The sequence below is a fragment of the Gnatocerus cornutus genome, chromosome 9 (genome assembly GCF_029298725.1).
Source record: "Gnatocerus cornutus isolate USDA-ARS CGAHR chromosome 9, icGnaCorn1.1, whole genome shotgun sequence".
Taxonomy (NCBI): domain Eukaryota; kingdom Metazoa; phylum Arthropoda; class Insecta; order Coleoptera; family Tenebrionidae; genus Gnatocerus; species Gnatocerus cornutus.
The window spans coordinates 12,234,943-12,252,754 of NC_142241.1; the positions used below are offsets into that span (position 1 = coordinate 12,234,943).

General features: G+C 36.7%; 1 protein-coding gene across 2 annotated transcripts; it reads right to left on the reverse strand.

Moving 5' to 3' along the window:
- Positions 1–1,835: 1,835 nt before the first annotated feature.
- On the reverse strand, positions 1,836–9,407 carry Sarm (sterile alpha and armadillo motif). 2 transcript variants are annotated; one of them, XM_088044808.1, is made up of 10 exons: positions 9,294–9,407; positions 8,080–8,181; positions 7,304–7,663; positions 6,179–6,346; positions 4,517–4,753; positions 3,162–4,465; positions 2,578–3,106; positions 2,362–2,528; positions 2,076–2,312; positions 1,836–1,927 (listed from the first exon to the last, which is right to left on the reverse strand). In XM_088044808.1, exons 1-9 carry the CDS (start codon positions 9,384–9,386, stop codon positions 2,120–2,122), a joined length of 3,153 nt encoding a protein of 1,050 aa, XP_087900934.1. In that variant the 5' UTR covers positions 9,387–9,407; the 3' UTR covers positions 1,836–1,927; positions 2,076–2,119. The 2 variants fall into 2 exon arrangements, with proteins under 2 accessions (XP_087900934.1, XP_087900935.1); XM_088044809.1 differs by lacking the exons at positions 6,179–6,346; positions 7,304–7,663; positions 8,080–8,181; positions 9,294–9,407 and adding an exon at positions 5,064–5,262.
- Positions 9,408–17,812: the final 8,405 nt, after the last annotated feature.

Genomic DNA, 17,812 nt, shown 5'->3' on the forward strand with positions numbered 1-17,812 from the left:
TTTACGTTAGAAAATGTTCTCAAAAGCCCAAAATTCGATAGTCGATTTTTCGCGAAAAAAAAATCCGACTCAAACGATGAAAATTTTTAATTTTTTTTATTTTTGGCCATAACTCGTAAACTATTTGACCGATGGATCTCAAATTTGGCCAGTAGATAGATTTTGAGCTCCTCTTTCGACTGCTGTATAATTCAAAGCTATTAAACGTCGTTTTCACTTTGAAAACATTGGTTGTAAATCACCCTAAAATGATGATTTCAAAACAGTTTTTGGCCAATACCTCGTTTATTTATTAAGCAAACTAAACAAATTTGGGTCTCATTTTACGCAGAATTTCACGCTGAATCCAAAAACATAAGAATTTTTGAATTTTTGTCCACAAATAACCAAGATATCGCCGTTTGAAATTTTGGGTTGTCGCCAGAGGGCCAAATTTTTGAATGTTCAAAACAATTCGTGCTTGATATCTCGGAAACTATTTCAGATATTGAGATGCGGTTTGCGCCATCGTTTTTCTCGCGATTTTTTACATAAGAAACAATTCTTTTATTTTTCTACAGTCGAAATTTGCAAATTTTTGCAAAAAATCGTGAATAAAACTATGCCAAACTTCTGATATCGATATCTCGCTTAATTTTTAGAGTAAACTTAAGTTGTTATACATCAGTGTACGCAGAATTTTACGCAGATTCCAAATCTGGGATTTAAATTCAGATTCGACAACAAATAACTGAGTTATGGCCGATCAAAAATCCTCAAACTTGAAAAACATTATGCGCGTCCTGCGGCGCAAGGAATTACGTTATCCCCCATTATAAACAATGACTTCATGTTTTATTAGTTCAGTGTCTCTTAAGAATGTAGCGGAGACGCTTGTGTGCGGTGATTACGTGGTGAGTTTTTTTTTTTTAATAAAAAATCCAGTCTCTTAATAAAATATATTTTTAAATTTAACATAAAAAACAACTTTATTATTACTAATGAAGTGTTAATCCTGCACATCGATATTATCGAACAATAAGAAAGGCAATGATGCATTGTAAAAACTTCGATATTCACCAATACTGTTGTTTTAAGCAAGTCTTGGCGTAATATACACGTTAAAACATTTAAAATTGATAAAATATAATGTTAATATATTGCATAAAGAAATCGAATAACGCTTAAGTCTAAAAAATGTCCAAAAATAGTTTACACTGACTTGAAAGGCTGCATTATAATCACATTTCATTTAAAAGCACAATTTTGTACTAAGTAATTTAGTTGCCATCAAAAGATAAAAATTGCTTTTCACGATTCTTCGCCTGTGCGTGTTTTTAGAAAGCAACTTTACAAAGTGTGGTAGATTCGAATGGCTGATCCGAATCTACCAATTTATAAACAACAAATAGGACATTAATAAATAAAATCGTATCACTTATACATCATGTATATGAAAATATAATAATTATCTACTAATATAGTTTACACAATAGTGAAGAACTACTTTTTAATCAGAGATCTCACTTTACTAACACATCGATCCATGAAATTTCGTTTTCGTTTAGAATCACTGGAACCGCTTTGTAACGACACTTTGTCGGCACTGTCCAAGTCATTGTCCATGCTTTGCGACTTGACACTAATTTTAAATTCGTCTTCAGTCTGACTTTTATTGTAATCCTTGTCTAAATCGTCACAACTTTTCGTATTTTCGGACGGAGTTTGTTCAGTTATAGTTGCGTTTGCAGCTGCACTTGGTGGCTCTGAGTCCAGAAGACCATCCAAACTACGAGATCTATTCGGTGTCGGTGGCTTACCAGCCACAATCGACGCTACTGGAGTATTGGAACCTCTTCGAGTGTAGGGATATTGCGGAGGTAATCCACGGGGATACCGGTTTGTGTTCATAAGCCAGTTCCGTGAAGGACTAGCCGTCTTATAAAACCTGCAAATAAGAACTGAGCTTTATGTTAGTCAAAGGGTTTGTTAATAGAAAACGGTGTGTTATAAGGTTTTGGGGGACGAAGCACCATGCATTTAAGGAATTAGAATCAAGTGATGCATCACCCAAAACTAGCTTATCAAAATCTTACCGAGGCAGCGGAGTAGGAGTTCCCGAGGCAAGGGGACCATCTAGTCAGTCCCTGGCCAATCCCGTATTGCCGTTCACATCCTTATCGGAGCTTTTACCACTTCCAGAGTCATTGCTGTGCATCCTCTGGTAAGTTGGGGGCTGCCGGACCAAACTCGGATTTGCTGGAGTTCCTGGTGTGATATCTCCTTTCCCAAACTTATCGATACATCGCATGTTCAATTCTCCTCGCATGAACCTAAATTTTTAATTAGATCCTGTCGCTACCACTTAGCTTCAAATATTACCTTTCTAGTTTGTCCACGCAGGCGTCTTGGTAGTCATGGATCCATCGAACTCCGTTAAAATGACACACTTGTCTCATATCCTCCGGAAGCTCATCTGCCTCAGGCCACTGGAAGTTGTCAATGATCGGAATTATATTACACTGAGCTTCTAAAGCTGCCACAATTTCCTGAAAATTTGGTGTTAAAACAATCTCTTTTTGTTATGGGAAAACTTACTCTGTGTACCCAGTCTTTGCCCTCATTATCTCCCCTACACCTCTCCAAAGCGTTCGGCGTCAACACCAACAAGAAGTGCTTCGCTTTCTGGATGCTTTGCAACAAGTTATTATCAAACTTCCCAGCTTCCAAGCGCTCCACATCAATAAAGACGCTGAAACCTCTTAACTGGAGATGAACTTTCAATAAACTAGCTAATTGTGATCCGTTAGATCTTCGGTAACTGACGAAGACATCCAGAGATTTGTCTAAGTTGTCTTCGGCGGAGTTGGCAAAACCGTTTTCTAACTGTCGGATGCCTTCCATGATGCGGAAGCGATGGATGGAGTTTAAGATTGCACACTCGTTTAGTAGTTGGTCTTCGGAAATGTTTCGGAGAGCGTCTTTGGTTTCCACGCCTGCGTTCAACAAGCTGTAAGTGTAAATACTGAATTCTGGCCCCATTGCTTGCAAGAAGGTGTTGATGTTGGCTGTGTCGCGGGAGGTGTAATCTGCCATTTTTTTGAGCTTTTGCAGTTCTCTCGTGAATCTGCAAACGAAGATGTTAGATGTTGTTTGTCGATTAACATTAATATTCTCCTTACCGTTTTCTTTTGATTCCATTCGTCAGTCCAATATCGTCCCTCAAGTTCTCTTCCGTTAGCTGCAGTAAGAGATCTCCATCTACTCTACTTTCTACAAAGCTAGGTGCATATTGAGCAAATCCAATTTGTTTGACCCATTCCTCCACATCTTCAGCGGACCACAAAGGCACTTGTTGACTCAACTTATGGGGGACTTCTTCCCCGATAAGTCTTAAGGCTTGTGCTGCATATTTGGAAGCGACAGCATTCGGGCAACTTGCTACTTTCTTCAAGGATTCAATAGCACCAATTTCGGCGAAAATATTCGTGTTGTTCTGTTCGCGTTTGATTCCCGCTTCCATGCAGAAGTGGAAAGCTGCCAGATTTCTGGCTTCTTCTCGTTTCGAGCTGAGCACCGGAACGAGGTGTTTGAGCCAGGTCTTGCTTTGACCGTGAGCATGTGCAAGGTTAGATTTGGCGAAATCGGAGGGATTGTGCGTGGTGACGAAGGGTTCTACTAAGCCCAAAGTACCGGATTGGAGTACTTCCGCTTCGATTTCGGCGTTGGCGACCAAGACAGTGATGGCTAAGCACGCGTAGTACTTGATGTTGTCGTCGTTGTGGAAAGCCAGTGGAAACAACCACATGGGAACTTTTCTTTTGATCATGGCTTCTTGGTTTTCGGTGCCTCCGTACAGACTTAGATTGGCAAGGGCTCCAGCACAGTGTCGTAACGTTTCCACGTCGCTTTTTCGGCATTCGAAGAGAAGGGCGTCCAAGCCTCCCAACGAGACCACATCACTACAGGTTTCTTCACTGTGTTTGAACAAGTGTTCGAGGATGCCGGTACCAACGCGCGAGTGGTTCACAGAATTCGCCATTTTCGTACACTGACAAGCCACCTTCACCACTTTGTCGAGGCCGTGCTCGACGACATGAGCTCGATTTTCGGTTGTCAAACACTGCTCCAGGAGTTTGGCGCTTGAGAATTGCAAGCTGCTGTCGGTTTTAGTGCAGTTGGTGATGAGGAGGTCGAGGCCTCCGCAGTTTCGCAATGCGTTGCATAAGGAGTACCCCAATTCGTGACCGTGAGTCGGGACAGCCCATGCCTTCTGCATCACGTCGTTGATCTTGTCGAGAATTCCAGGAGCGTTGATTGTTTCGTTCTTCTGCAGACATTTAACTGATTGATCGAGATACATGGAGTATTTGTGTATCGCTTGTTCGACCTCTTGAGGGTTGGACGCCACTGAGAGCTGCTCTAAATCGTCGCACGTCATGTTGAGAATCTCTTCTTCTTTCGTGCTACCATTCATTAGATGAAACTGTAAAACCTGTGATTAGCGAAATTAAATTGAATTAGTGGGCAACTGTACCATTGACGAGGCAGCCGTGCTGATTCCTTTCGTGGTGGTGGTGATAACTGAGTGACTAGACGAACTGTGCTTCTCTTGATTGAAAATTCCACTAGAAGTGACGGTTTGACGCTGTTGTTGACTTTCCATCGCCGTTTGCTCGCTTGTAAATTTATCCGTTGTAACTTTCATGTTCGTGTGAGCCATATTTTTGGATTCTTGTTGGCTCAGATCTCCGGCTTTCAACGATCTCGCCTCCTGCACAAATTTATGCATACTGTTTAAAAACAATTAACGACGGGAGTCGTGTTTTATGGTGAGATAAGCGCTAATAAATGTGGAACAATGATAAACGTTTCATCACAATTGTTAATTATTATTTAGGGAAAGATTACCACTTTGAGCCTCGCTACAAATCTTCATAATTTTGTCAAAATTTTCGGGAAACTACTACCACTTGCGACACTAGCAGTAAAACTGAGCAATGTTGAGATTAGTGAGTTCCATAAAACTATTAACATGAGTACGTAAATAGTTTCAAGGAAAGAGCAATGATGGAAATCTTTACGTTTTTCATAATGTGGAGCTTGAGTTTGGGTTTAGTGAGCGGCGTGTCACTTTGCCCCGTGCTTTTGAAAGCACCTTTCCGGACAGGCCACGGTGCCGACATTTCACTACACTTTCACATGTATGGAGCCCAAAATTTGCCAAAAAAGTCCGAACGGAGGCGGCAACTCCTTGCCCAACACAGATATAGACCTGACTGACAAAACTCTATCAACTGTGTAAAAATACGCAATGGGTTTGGATAACTGCCATGTTTTATTTGCGATTTGTTCCTGCTACGTATTAACTTCGGTTTTTAAACACTCTAATTTATGAGAGAAGTGGGAATTAGCACTCGGGAAAAGTGCAGGACCAACAATGCAAAAGTCCCAAAATAACCGCGCGCTTCGCAAGTGAATCACAACAAAAACGTATTTTTGCGATTTGCGTTAAAGTTTTAAATAAATAATGAGATAAATATGGAGCACGACCTTTGACGTAGTTATCATATTTTCCATGCGCATTTAATGGCGTACAGGTGCTCAAACTTTATAATCGCTGGTCTCTATCAGCCACACGTTTAGTAAATTATTACCGATCGTACCATAAATATTAATGTAATGGCGTAATAAAATTCTTTAAAATATCCAACGCCTTAGGTCAAGGCGAATTTCTGGAACGTGAAAACTGAACGAACCTTTACTAAGAATCTCCGTGTATTGATATTAGCCACATGGGAGCACTTCAGGAGATTTTTCGAATTGTTTATAAAAATGACCGCGATACGGCTCATTGCGTGAACACCATTGGTACTGAGGTCACGACGAGCGTCTCGACGCCAGTGGCGCACCACTGTATCGATTGTTTGCTCGAGGCAACAAAACTTTAGGGACCAATTTCGAGTGGGTGGAATCACGATAAAGTGGCAATTATATCGTGATTTTCACGGTTGCTGGGTCGATTTTCGCACTGAAATGTCTTTATGGCGGTAATTTTTATCTATTTACATTTATAATGCGACACACCCGAAAGGAGTGTTGTCTCAAATGACCTAAATAGCGATTCTAGGGGCCAAGGTTTGCAGGGCTAGTCCTGATATCTCCATATCAGTGGAAATGGGTCGTTTGTTAAATTTACCTTGGCTTTCATTTGGCTTTTTTCCGCTGAAACTCCATCGATTTCTAGTCGGGCGCGGGAAGCAGCTGCCGCACTGTTTTCTTCGTATGAGAGGTCTCCGGCTTGGATTTTCTTCATTTCGGCACATTTTGCGCTTTCTTTTTCGGCGCTGAATCCGTCTTTCACAACCTACAAGATCAACATGTTTTTGAAAGTAAACAGACAAAATGAATTGCTTATAAATAACACAAACAACCGATAATTATTACTCATTTATATCAGCTGTGGCCAATTAGTCTGCAGTTACGAAATGTTAATTGCCGGCTATAAATATTTCATTATGTAAAATTGCACTTAAAATGATGCTCCAACTCCCAAATGTTCGGATGTAACATGATATCGGCAATATTTATTTGCGAATTAGAAAAACATGCTTTTAACAACAGCCAAAGCAAAATATTGTTGACACTATCGAGATTAGGGATTATCTTATCCGAAATCATAATACCAGAACTGCTGTGAGAATTAAATTCCACAAAACAATAAATTCCATCGCGCCATAAACATTTCAATGTCAAATAAACGAATTGTTTGATATTTCATTCCTACAACTTAGTATTCAAAATGTGGGTTGACTTAAAGGATTATGAAGAAAATTGTAATCGGTCCATCAGCCCCAAAACTTGGCTTTGCTTGATTAGATCACTGTGCCAAGTCAACCAGAACAGATTTATTTAAAGCATGTTAAACGTGTCCAAATACATAATTATGCTAATCCTATCAAAGAAAAAACTCCCATAAATCTAGGTAATCTCCACCTACAATATTTCACGATTTGCGTGTAAAAGTACCGACCTAGTTCGCAGAAAAAGTGAACAAGATCGATCAAACTTTGAATTAAATTTCAAAGAACTGTATAAGAGTCTTATCAAACATTTCCTCTCGTGTTCCAATGTCCGATAGTATCAATAATCTCAGATAATATAAATACTTCTCGCGTTCCCGACATCAGTAATTCACAGAACGTTATCAATAAAATCAATCGTCACGAAATAATTTGGCACCAGCTCTGCCTATTTCTAGAAAACTCGTCCTAAAATTAGCCCCGTTTGAATCACCGTCATCGGGAATTTCGCCCATTTTTACCTTAGTCTTTTTGAAATTATTCATGGTCTTCTGTTCGTACTTCACCGTGTCCATCGTGTTGGTCGGAGAGCCGATTTCCGACGGTACCGGCGTGTCGTCCGGGAAAGTGACCAAAGGCTGTGAGATTTCCGTCATGTCGTCATCGGCATCGACGAGATTTTCGAACGAGTTTTTGAATTGTTGCAAATTCGAAATGCTACTCTTCATGTCGTTGAGGTTGTTCTTCAGTTCAACCAGATCAGATTTCATGTTAGATGCCTTCAGGTCGGAGGAAGTCACGTGTAGTCGTTGCGTGCTCGTGGAACTTGTCGAAGTCTTCACGCGGGTCGTTGTCGTACTAGTTTGTGAGTTGGTCTGTAACTGAATTTAAAAGGTCCGTTGATGAGACATGGCGTATTTTCAGTGTTGTGATTCTATTGATATAAATAGGTTTGCAACGAAACGTTGGACACTCTCCAGTTGTTACTACGAACTCAAACGGTTAGTTTTGGGCCAATTTTATGGTACATTGTGTCCAACTGACGTAAATATTTAGATGTGAGAATAAGAAGTTTGAGATAATCGTAGTGTAAATAAATAAGAAGTGACTTGACTACAATAGTTTTGATAAAGTAAACACTTGTCTTATCAGTGAAGTAGTGTGACCTTAACACGAGTTTTCAAGGTACGACAAGAAGTACTAATAACCAAAATCTAAATATTTAAAGTCGCGGACCACTGGCTTGTGTCGTGGTTCCACAAAGTGCGCCTCTTAATTATTTCAAAGGAAACATTACCTGTGAGGATGTGGCGACTGTCGACCTTGGTATATTTTTTATAGTCATCATTGGAGGATGTTCATTTCCATTGGTATTGTCGACCGACAAATCCGTCGCCATCTGCAAGACAACAAAAATATATCGAGACTTTCTCACAATCGGTTACAGACTAAATCCAAATACCGATAAGTGGGAACAGGGAAATTTGGTCTCTTATAAGACTATCAGGATAAGTTCTATCCATGGAAAGGTAGAGAGAACTTTCCATTATTACTTTCCTAATTAGGAATGCGAAGATTTGTCATCGAATTGATGAGGTTTCCCAACCGGATTTCCGTTAGTCAATCAATAGAGATGTTTATCGCGTCTTAATCTACGAGGGTTTCTTTCTGTCCGGATTGTCGACCCCATTCTTGCCATCATTGAGATTTATCGGGAGGATTTTGCACATTGTATTGTTTGGAGACCCGGAGGTCCGAAATTTTGGCGGGAGCATGAATCCACGCGCCGCGCTATCGCGGCAACTCGCTGATGGCACAAATGTTAATCATACTTTATGTCCCACTATCTTATTTATATGTTAATGGAGCGATTATTACAAGAAAACCCGCGACCTCTCGTCGATATAACGAACTATTATTAGTAAAATGATGTCACTAAACAATTCACCAGTTACGTATGAATGAAAACGTAATCCTCGTCGTATCATGATGTCACAACATTGTTTAATACAAGTTGAATCTTGTCTTATTTACAGTTTTTCTCAAGTTATTTGTTGGTGTGGGTGTCTTCCTCGTCCTTCAAACGAGTTTCTAACAAAAATAACAATGTCCTAGAAAATCAGGTGGCGTTTCAAATGCGTAAATGCGGTATCAACTGATAAAACTTCGAAATGGTGTAATTGGGCTAGTGCATACCCATGAATTTAGTAGCGACTTCCGCGCTTTTGAGGCTCTAAAAGGGAAATTCGATTGACTTATCGTTAGATAATAGTTACACCGATTTAATTTCGTTACTTTTATATTTGGATCATCTGCACCAGTGCCAAACGTGACGTTTTTGAGCGAAAATATCAAAAGCGCTCGTAATAGTGCAGTAATTTAACGTGTATCTTAATCATGATGCATTAAGAATGTTTGGAATGTCATTGCCAAAACAATAAAAAAAATGTTGTTGGTACACCCACGATCAACAAGTTTCCGGTAAAAAAACCCAAAAACCCAAAAACCTACCCCTTCTTTAGATCGGAAAAACTGAATCATGTCTTTGACCGAAGTTTGTTCTTTTGAGGGATAAGAAAACGGTCTTCGAACGGCCGAGTACATGTTAACATAACTTTCAAAAACTTAACACAATTCACATGGCGCCACGTCCGCTTCAACACAGGTAAGAAACTCAACTGACGTTATCTACCTGTTCTCGAAATTTTAAGACTCGAATTATCTCCCAGGATTACGATTCGTCAAGCGTTATCACAAAGATTTTTAATAAATAAAAATTACCTTGTAAGATTGCGAATTCGCACTGTTACCACTGCATTATTAAATCGATCATGTGTAAAACAAGCAAGCCATGACTGACTGAAAATCAGACAGTCATGTGTTTATACAAGGCCGGCTCGATCGCGAGCACCCACGGCATACTACGATGAATGGGAATGGTGAATTCAGATTATCCTGATTAGAGCTGCAGGATTGTTTTGGAACGGGAACGGAACGTAAATATTGGCGGAAGAAAGACCGCGCCGGCGTGTTTCGTCATTCTATTGTCGAGCTTTGTGGAATGCCAGGAATCCGAAGAGTCCCTAAATTTATAATTATGTAAGTAAAGCTCAACGTACACAATCATAATAGTATTTTTAGATCCTGTTATCAATGGAGGAATGACTCATTCCTAAGTGAGATGAATGAATCATCCGGATTCCTCGGATATTTCGAAGGAGTTCGGTTTTGACCAGCTGATTGACCCCGACGGTTACCACTCGGACAATTAACGATTTTTTCTGCAAAAAGCGGATGACTAATATTTTAACGTGCGGATTTTCGATGATGAATACAAACAACTCAAACCTGTTCCCCGGAATCGTTACGAGAATTCGAAACCGTTGCCATTTCAAAAAGCGAATGTTTTGGTACTGCGATCACCTGTTGAAGGTGCACTTCTTCAAATAAACACTCTTATTCCACCGGCGGATGTTAAACAGAAGTCGGAGAAAGTAGAATATGAAAAACGGAGAACTACCGTTAAAAGAAATGACTAATTTTGAACCGACAGGTCATTTCACGCCCATCAACGGTTAATCGGTTTTTGCGCCTTTTCGTTTCGTTTAAAAAATTGTCGAAATTTTCGTAAATCCTCAAAAGTAAAAATTCTAAAATTTACTTTTCTTGTTCTAAAATTTTGTAATTTTTCTCAGTTAATAAAAGACTATGGAATTTTATAGAAATAGTCAACATTTTTGGCTCCTTTTGAGAGACCAAAAAATTCTAAAAATTTCTAATTTTACGCAGTTATTTGCCGTTTCGAAAGCTGCAACTTCCCCAATTTTCATTACCTTGGTGTCAAAACTACAAAAATTACGAAATTTTATAATAGTCGACATTTTTGTAGACCCCCAAAAGAAAAATTTCTAAAATTTTCATTTCTTTTAAAATTTTGAAATTTCTCTCAGTTAATAAACGACTATAAAGAAATAACTTCTGCAAGTTTAATTGTCTTCGGTCTAACTAACAATGTTATAAATTTTTTTAGAATTAGTCAAAATTTTTTGCTCCTTTTGAGAAAACAGTAAATTCTAAAAATTTTCTCCAAGGGTCGATGGTTTTCTAATTTGGCGCAGTTATTTGCAATTTCAAAAGCTGCAACTTCCCCAATTTTCATTATCGTGGTGTCAAAACTACAAAAATTACGAAATTTTGTTGGAAATGGTCGAAATTTTTAGACCCCCAAAAGCAAAATTTCGAAAATTTTCATTTCTTGTTCTAAAATTTTGAAATTCCTCTCAGTTAATAAGCGACTTTCAACAAATAACTCCTGCAAGTTTAATTGTCTTCGGTCCAAAACTATTAAAGTTATGGAAATTTTATAAAAATGGTCGCAATTTTTTACTCCTTTTGGAAAAAAAAAATTTGAACAATTTTCTTTGTGGTTCCAAAATGTTTAAATTTGACACAGTTATTAAACTGCCTTAGCGTCAAAACTAGTAAAATTATTAATTATTATTAAAAATTTGGCATCCAGATGTTCCAAAAAGGATTAAGTCCGCTGAATGTATTCTTGTTTTCGCGGATTTGAATACTGGCCTGGTAACTGCCGGATTTGACCCTAAAATTCGCAACGCCATTTCTTCCGTTTTAGCAGGATAAAATTAGAAAATTGGGACGTCAAAATACATTAGAATATTGAATTTCGCCTTTTGGCACGGCTATGAAATTAATTATGAAGCTCAACCTCGTTGGAGAGACAAATAGATTTGTGAAAATAAATTATTTAGAATAAAACAAAAAAGTTTGACATTGTGGTGTCCCATCAGAGTGCACCTGGTGCATAAATTACGGAAGGAATTAAAATATCTCTTCCCACACGTTATGAAAATGAATATAAAGCTCCCTTTCCTCCAAAATTCCGTGTGTGGCAATGCATGAATTCCACAAAAGGTAAATTTGCCCATTCGTCATTGTTTAAACAAATACCACAAAAGAATGACGAGATAACTGAATGTTTGAGTGCACTCACGGGTCATGACGATAAAACTGATTCATGACGGTTACAGGAACGAATCAATGGAACTGTTTTACATTTAATCAAAAACAATAAATAATTCATAATTTCGCTGTTACAGAGGAAACGTGGGGGGACATTTGCATTTCGGTGATGTTTGAAGTAGTAATTAGCGCACAATTTTTAAGGTAACAAGGTAAATAGAAAATGATTCAATTTCTTGAAATAATTTCTACATTTCAAGTTGTAGGTGTTGAGAAACTGCACCATTCATGTCTTCAATTCGATTGACCTTAATCAAATCTGTATCAATTGATTTAAATTGATTTAGTGGATTGGAATTCGTTGTTTGCATAGATGATAAAATGTGGCACCGGTTGGCATGTTTCCTGGACCAGATGTATGTTTCTAAATTTTTTGACCCATTTTCTCTGATTTAGAAAGATTCGTGTTTTTCTTTGATCTGTATTATTTGTATAATGCGGGCGCCATTAATATGTAAGTACTTTGCGTAGGCGAGTAGCTGACAGTTAATTATAAAACCCGATTTTATTACGTTATTGTTCATACTCTCCACTGTCCTTGTTTGGTTCATTTACATGTAATTATACATCACGGTTCAACGGCTAAAAACAAAAATGGAATTTACTCAATTTGTCTCTCGTAATACTTAATAAATTAAACACATCACTTGCTAAGGCTCAATTAAACTTTACATTCAACCCGAAGAAGTGGAAGAAACGCGAGGCAGCTGATGGTCTGATCCAAAAATAAACAAGTTGTTACGCGGAAAAGAAGGTAAATTTTCCTTCTGTGCTATCGCGAGTAATACTTTGACCTCGGACATCTGTACGGTTTCTCCTATTACCAACAAGACTTCTTTAATTTCACCCCGTTAAGCTGTTTTTAAGCAGATTATAGCGATTTAAGTTATCGTCTCCGAGGCGCAAGCCACAACAAATTGCTGCTACGTAGGATCTAGGAGCAGGTAGAGGAAAGGCGCGAAAAATGGCACAAAGGCCTAATTTTATAACCCCTTCAGGTAGGAGCACCGCAAATTCCAAACGGATTTCAGAAGCGAGAAACGCACACATTTTCACCTCTGATGGGCATCGCTGTCACCGTAAATCTGCGTTTCAAAACGTAATTAACCCAGAAAACGGAGAATTTTATGAAGTAAAAATTAAATGTTCCAGGATGAAAGATATAAAATGGGTTCTGTCATAACGACGGAAAATACGAGCGAACATATTTTAAGCGGGCTTGGACGTTTGAAATTTTGGGTCAAATTATATTCTTCATTTCGGATTTTTTGTTGTTTCATACTTCATTTTACAAGCTTTTAAATTGGAAGACTTTACACTGTGTCAGCGTTTAAAAAAATGGTTTTTGTATTTAGAAGGAACAAATCTACAAGAAAATACTGCCATTTTATAAAATTCGAGCTTTTTGCCGAAATTAAAGATTTTAAATTGAAAGAATTTTTGTCGCTGCAGCATTTAAAAAAATCGTCTTTTTCTTAATTCTGTTTATTTTTGGACGATATCTTGTTTCTGTGTTTAAAAAGTGAATTTTAAGGAAAACTAAAAATACAATCTCAGTCTAATAAATCGGAAGAAACGAAATTTAAAGATTTTGAAGAATTTAAAAAATCTGCGGATTTGTTCGAGCAATTGGAAAAAAATAAAGTAAGTTTAGATCATCATAATAATTAAAAAATCAAGAAAATTTGAAACATCTTAAAAATCTGTGCATTTACAAAGTGCTTAGAAAAAAAAACAAACTAAGTTTCACTGAAAATCTCCACTAATTGCACGTCAAACTTCACTTTCTTTCCCCCCGTACTCTACTTTCGTTTGAAGTTTCATTTTCGTTTTCACATCAAATGAATGAGCTTCTTTCATTATTAACCGGTAATTTGGTGCATGTAATTCCTTTTTTTCGGAACCGGAACCGGAGCTTTAAACACAAATAAATAATGTAAATCCTGAACCGAATTCCTAAAATTCGAAACGCTTGAAAGCTTTCGTGTTGAGTCAGGAAACACGTTTGGTAACATTAAAATTTACCTTTGTTGGGCTTTTTTAGCTCTAATAATAAAACCCTTTCTCTATAGTCATGCATTATAACAATGCGTCTAATGCACGTTGGTTGGACAATTTATTGAGGAAACATAATCCAACAAAAGAAGTCCTTCATAACTGGTTGCAATTTAATGGGTCTTACATTCTATTTCGCGAAGATCTCCCCTATCTTCTCTGTCTTTGCACTAATAACTTGAAACGGAACATTGTAACAATGTGTCAATGAAAACTTTATGTAGCGGGTGACCCCGCAATGATCAAGATTACGCAATTCACGTGATAACTCCAATCTCTCAATCGCGTTTGAAATAGTGATAGCAACCGCGACAACTTCCCATAAATGCGGATATTTTTAATCCGGCTTGCGTACTTAGCACTCCACCGTAAATATTTACGCTCTAGGGAATTATAAACAATTTCTTCAAAATCGTAAAACTCGTGATTTTCGCAAGTCTTTGTTCCACCACGTTATCAAAAAATCGCCGCGGAATCGATCGATTTATTTGCAGAGGAACCATAAACTTCTGTTTACGTGGATGTGTTTATAACGGGCGCGAAAACGTTCAAATTACCTTTCTGTTCAAGAAAACACGACGCATATTCATGTTTGGTGGTTGGGCAGGCATCGTTATTTTATTCACAACCATAATTGACGATACACTTGCACTATTTCACATAAAAATCACATAACAAAATTTTATTTCAACAATGTGGAAACTGCAAAGTCGCGACTCTGAACTCTTGGCTTAGCACCGAGCCGTTCAACGAGCTTGCACGAAACTGCTTACTAAAGTCACTCAAGTCAATGCTGCTCAGTATTTAAATCCCCCTCTGCTACGTTTAGAATAGACCGATGTTCTGGGAAACGAGATGTGCAAAGACAGTGAACCGACGCTCGAATTTTGCGTAGAGCTTTAAAAAAAAAGAGCTTCCGGAAAAGTAAGAGGCGAGATGAGTCCTGTGGGCTCAGCAAGGATCAAAAGTGTGATTACGTGCTTTGTGTACATAATCGTGCCAAATAACCAGTCAATTTGTTAATTTACATGAATAATGACAAATATAACATTTATACACCTGTTATTTTAACGTAATAACACCTAATTAATAATAGAGATAATAACCTTGCAAAATTCATAATTCCCGCATGCAGACCTTCGCACAAAAATATTTCAAATGATGTCATAAAATATCAAAAAGGTGGAAATATAAAATGTTAAATTACTACAACATTATAACCACAAAAACGCATAAATCAATTAGCAACTAATATCTTCATCATAAACAGCAATATCATCAATAAACGCATAAATTTGTCTAATCAACAATTCCACTTTTATGTCGTTGTAAAGAACACCTGTCCTATCTTACTTATCAAAATCTTTGTACTAATTTTTGAATAAACAGTTGTCACATCTGTGACGCAACTTCTTCATTTTAGCAACGGAAAATTTGATCGACGTCATTTGAATCATTTCAGTTTTGTACTCTGAAGTAAATATCATTGATAACGTGCCAAAGGGTTCGTCGAATCATCAAAGGCGGTATTATATAATTTTATTCGCTGTAGTACCTAAAGTAAACAGTTCCTAGATTTCGCGTGCCAAAAAGTGAAGTGACACACTTTGCCACCAAAAAAGAATTCTGTTTATCTTTATGGAGTACGCTAAATTAAAAACATAAACTGACAGCGCTCTGTTGAGAGGAAGGAACTTATTATTAAGTCGTTTAAAACCACGAATACGGAAAGATGATGCATACAATTACACTAGGAAAAATAACCGTGTTATGACACATCAGATGAGGTTACGGATCGGAAAAAAATTGATAAGAGAAAGAAAACAATGTCAGGATCAAGGTTTAATTATAGCACGTTTGGAAGGTTTGTCACCGGAAACTACAATAAAGGTGATATCGAATAAATATCTGGAGGTTGAATGGACTTTTTTAGATTGAGATAGCGAATTATATGTTTGGAATTATAAAGGGAAAAATTTAAATTTATGGGCCAAAAAGACATTTTACAAGATTGTGATACACAAATTTAACATGAATCATAAATGACATCTGAAGATTGTCTTCTGAACTTATTTGACGATCCTCTATGGATTTGATTAAATAAGTAGTCTGTAAATTTTTATTTGATTATTTTTTCTAAGTATTTGAATTTTTTGGATCTTCTAAATTCTTTTTTGACATTTTCCCTGGATTCTATAATTTCGTTTTAGATTTTTTCTAGATTCTACTACATTCTCAGTAGATTTTCTTTAGGTTCTCCTTGGTATTTTTATAGCTTTAAATTTTTATAGATCAGTGATTTTTATACATTTTATATGCACGTATTCATTAAGATCCTTCGATTTTTAATTTTTTTTATTCTTTTCAGTCACTCTTATTTTGCCTCAATGAATTCTTCAACATCTGACAACTTATATTATTTAGTTCCTTGAATTTTTTTAGACTTCCTATACGAATTTTGCCTTAGATTTTTTAAATTCACAGATTCTTTTAAAATTTTCTATAAGATTTTCTTTATATTTTTGTCTGATACTTTGGATCTGTTTAAAATTGCTAGATTTTTTATGAATCTTCTAGATTTGACGGCACTTATTAGGCAATTATTACTGTTTTTTTTTATTTCCTAAATTTTCCTCAAATTCCATTTGGATCTACCTAAAATTCAGTAGAGATTAAAAAATTTTTAGATTTTTTTCAGATTATTTTCAAAGCCTCTAGTTCATTTTAGATTAACTATTAACTTTAGATTTTCTCCAACTTTTGTTGCATCTGTGCATTCTTCCAATGCTCCTTGAATTTAATATTAATTTTCTCTCGATTGAGCATAATTTTTTTTTTGTATTTACCGTAGATCCTCTTGAGTTTTGTCTTAGAATTCGTTTTAGATTCTTTTTGAATTGTCTCTAAATTTGCCCTAGATTCTGTTTATAATTTCCAGATTTTCTGTGAGTTTGTCTTCAAATTCCTTTTAGATTTTCTTTAGACCCTGTTTGGAACCTCCAGACTTTCTGTTACTTTATAGATTCACCATATGTTCGAATTTTCTTCAAGTTCTTTTTACTTTCTCTTAAATATTGTTCTTGAAATCTCTGCGTTCTCGTTACATTATTTATACATTTTCCTTAGATACTCGAATTTTTCTTTAGATCTGTTTCTTTAGATATATTTAGATATTTTCTATAGATCTTTCTTAAAATTCTCCTTGTGCATATATTTTTTATAAGAAATCTCATAACTCTCTCATAATTTACACAGGAGAGTGGATTAATACTTCATTTTTCCTATATTTTCTTGTTTGACATTCCGCAAGAATTGCACGAGTTTACAAAAATCAGCTGTTAAAGCACCAATCACAAAGCCACACATTTTAAATTTGGCGTCTATAAACAATCTCTGCAGGAAAAATGAGGTTTTGTTTAGATCCTATTGGTGTTGGGATTTTGCGGGGCACTTACCAACTAAATCCGCCTCTGGTGTTGAGAAAAATATTTTCGACTCAAAAATACATGAAAATGAACATTAAAGAGACCGCAGAGGAATATTTTTGGATTTCATTAGACACGGATTAGTTAAAACATATCACCGAATATCGGCAGATTAGATAGAGATTTCTGTTTTTCCTGCTTCCATGTGAAATGAAATAACAAAATATAAAACTGCTTTTATTTAATGAAACGGTATTTTACCGAAAAATGTTAAAAATGGTAGCAACAAAAAATAAATTATTCAAACATTTAAAATTTGAAATAGTTGTGATAAAGCGAGTATCTACATATTTTTTATTGTATTTATGCAAAAATTTGCAAATTTATTAAGGTTTCTACGACAACACGAAAGTAGCGAAAAGTTTTTTTCCTATTTGAGCAGACGTAAATGACAGGATATGAAATGATGTGGAAATCCGATTATGTCAGAACCTCCACCAATTCTGT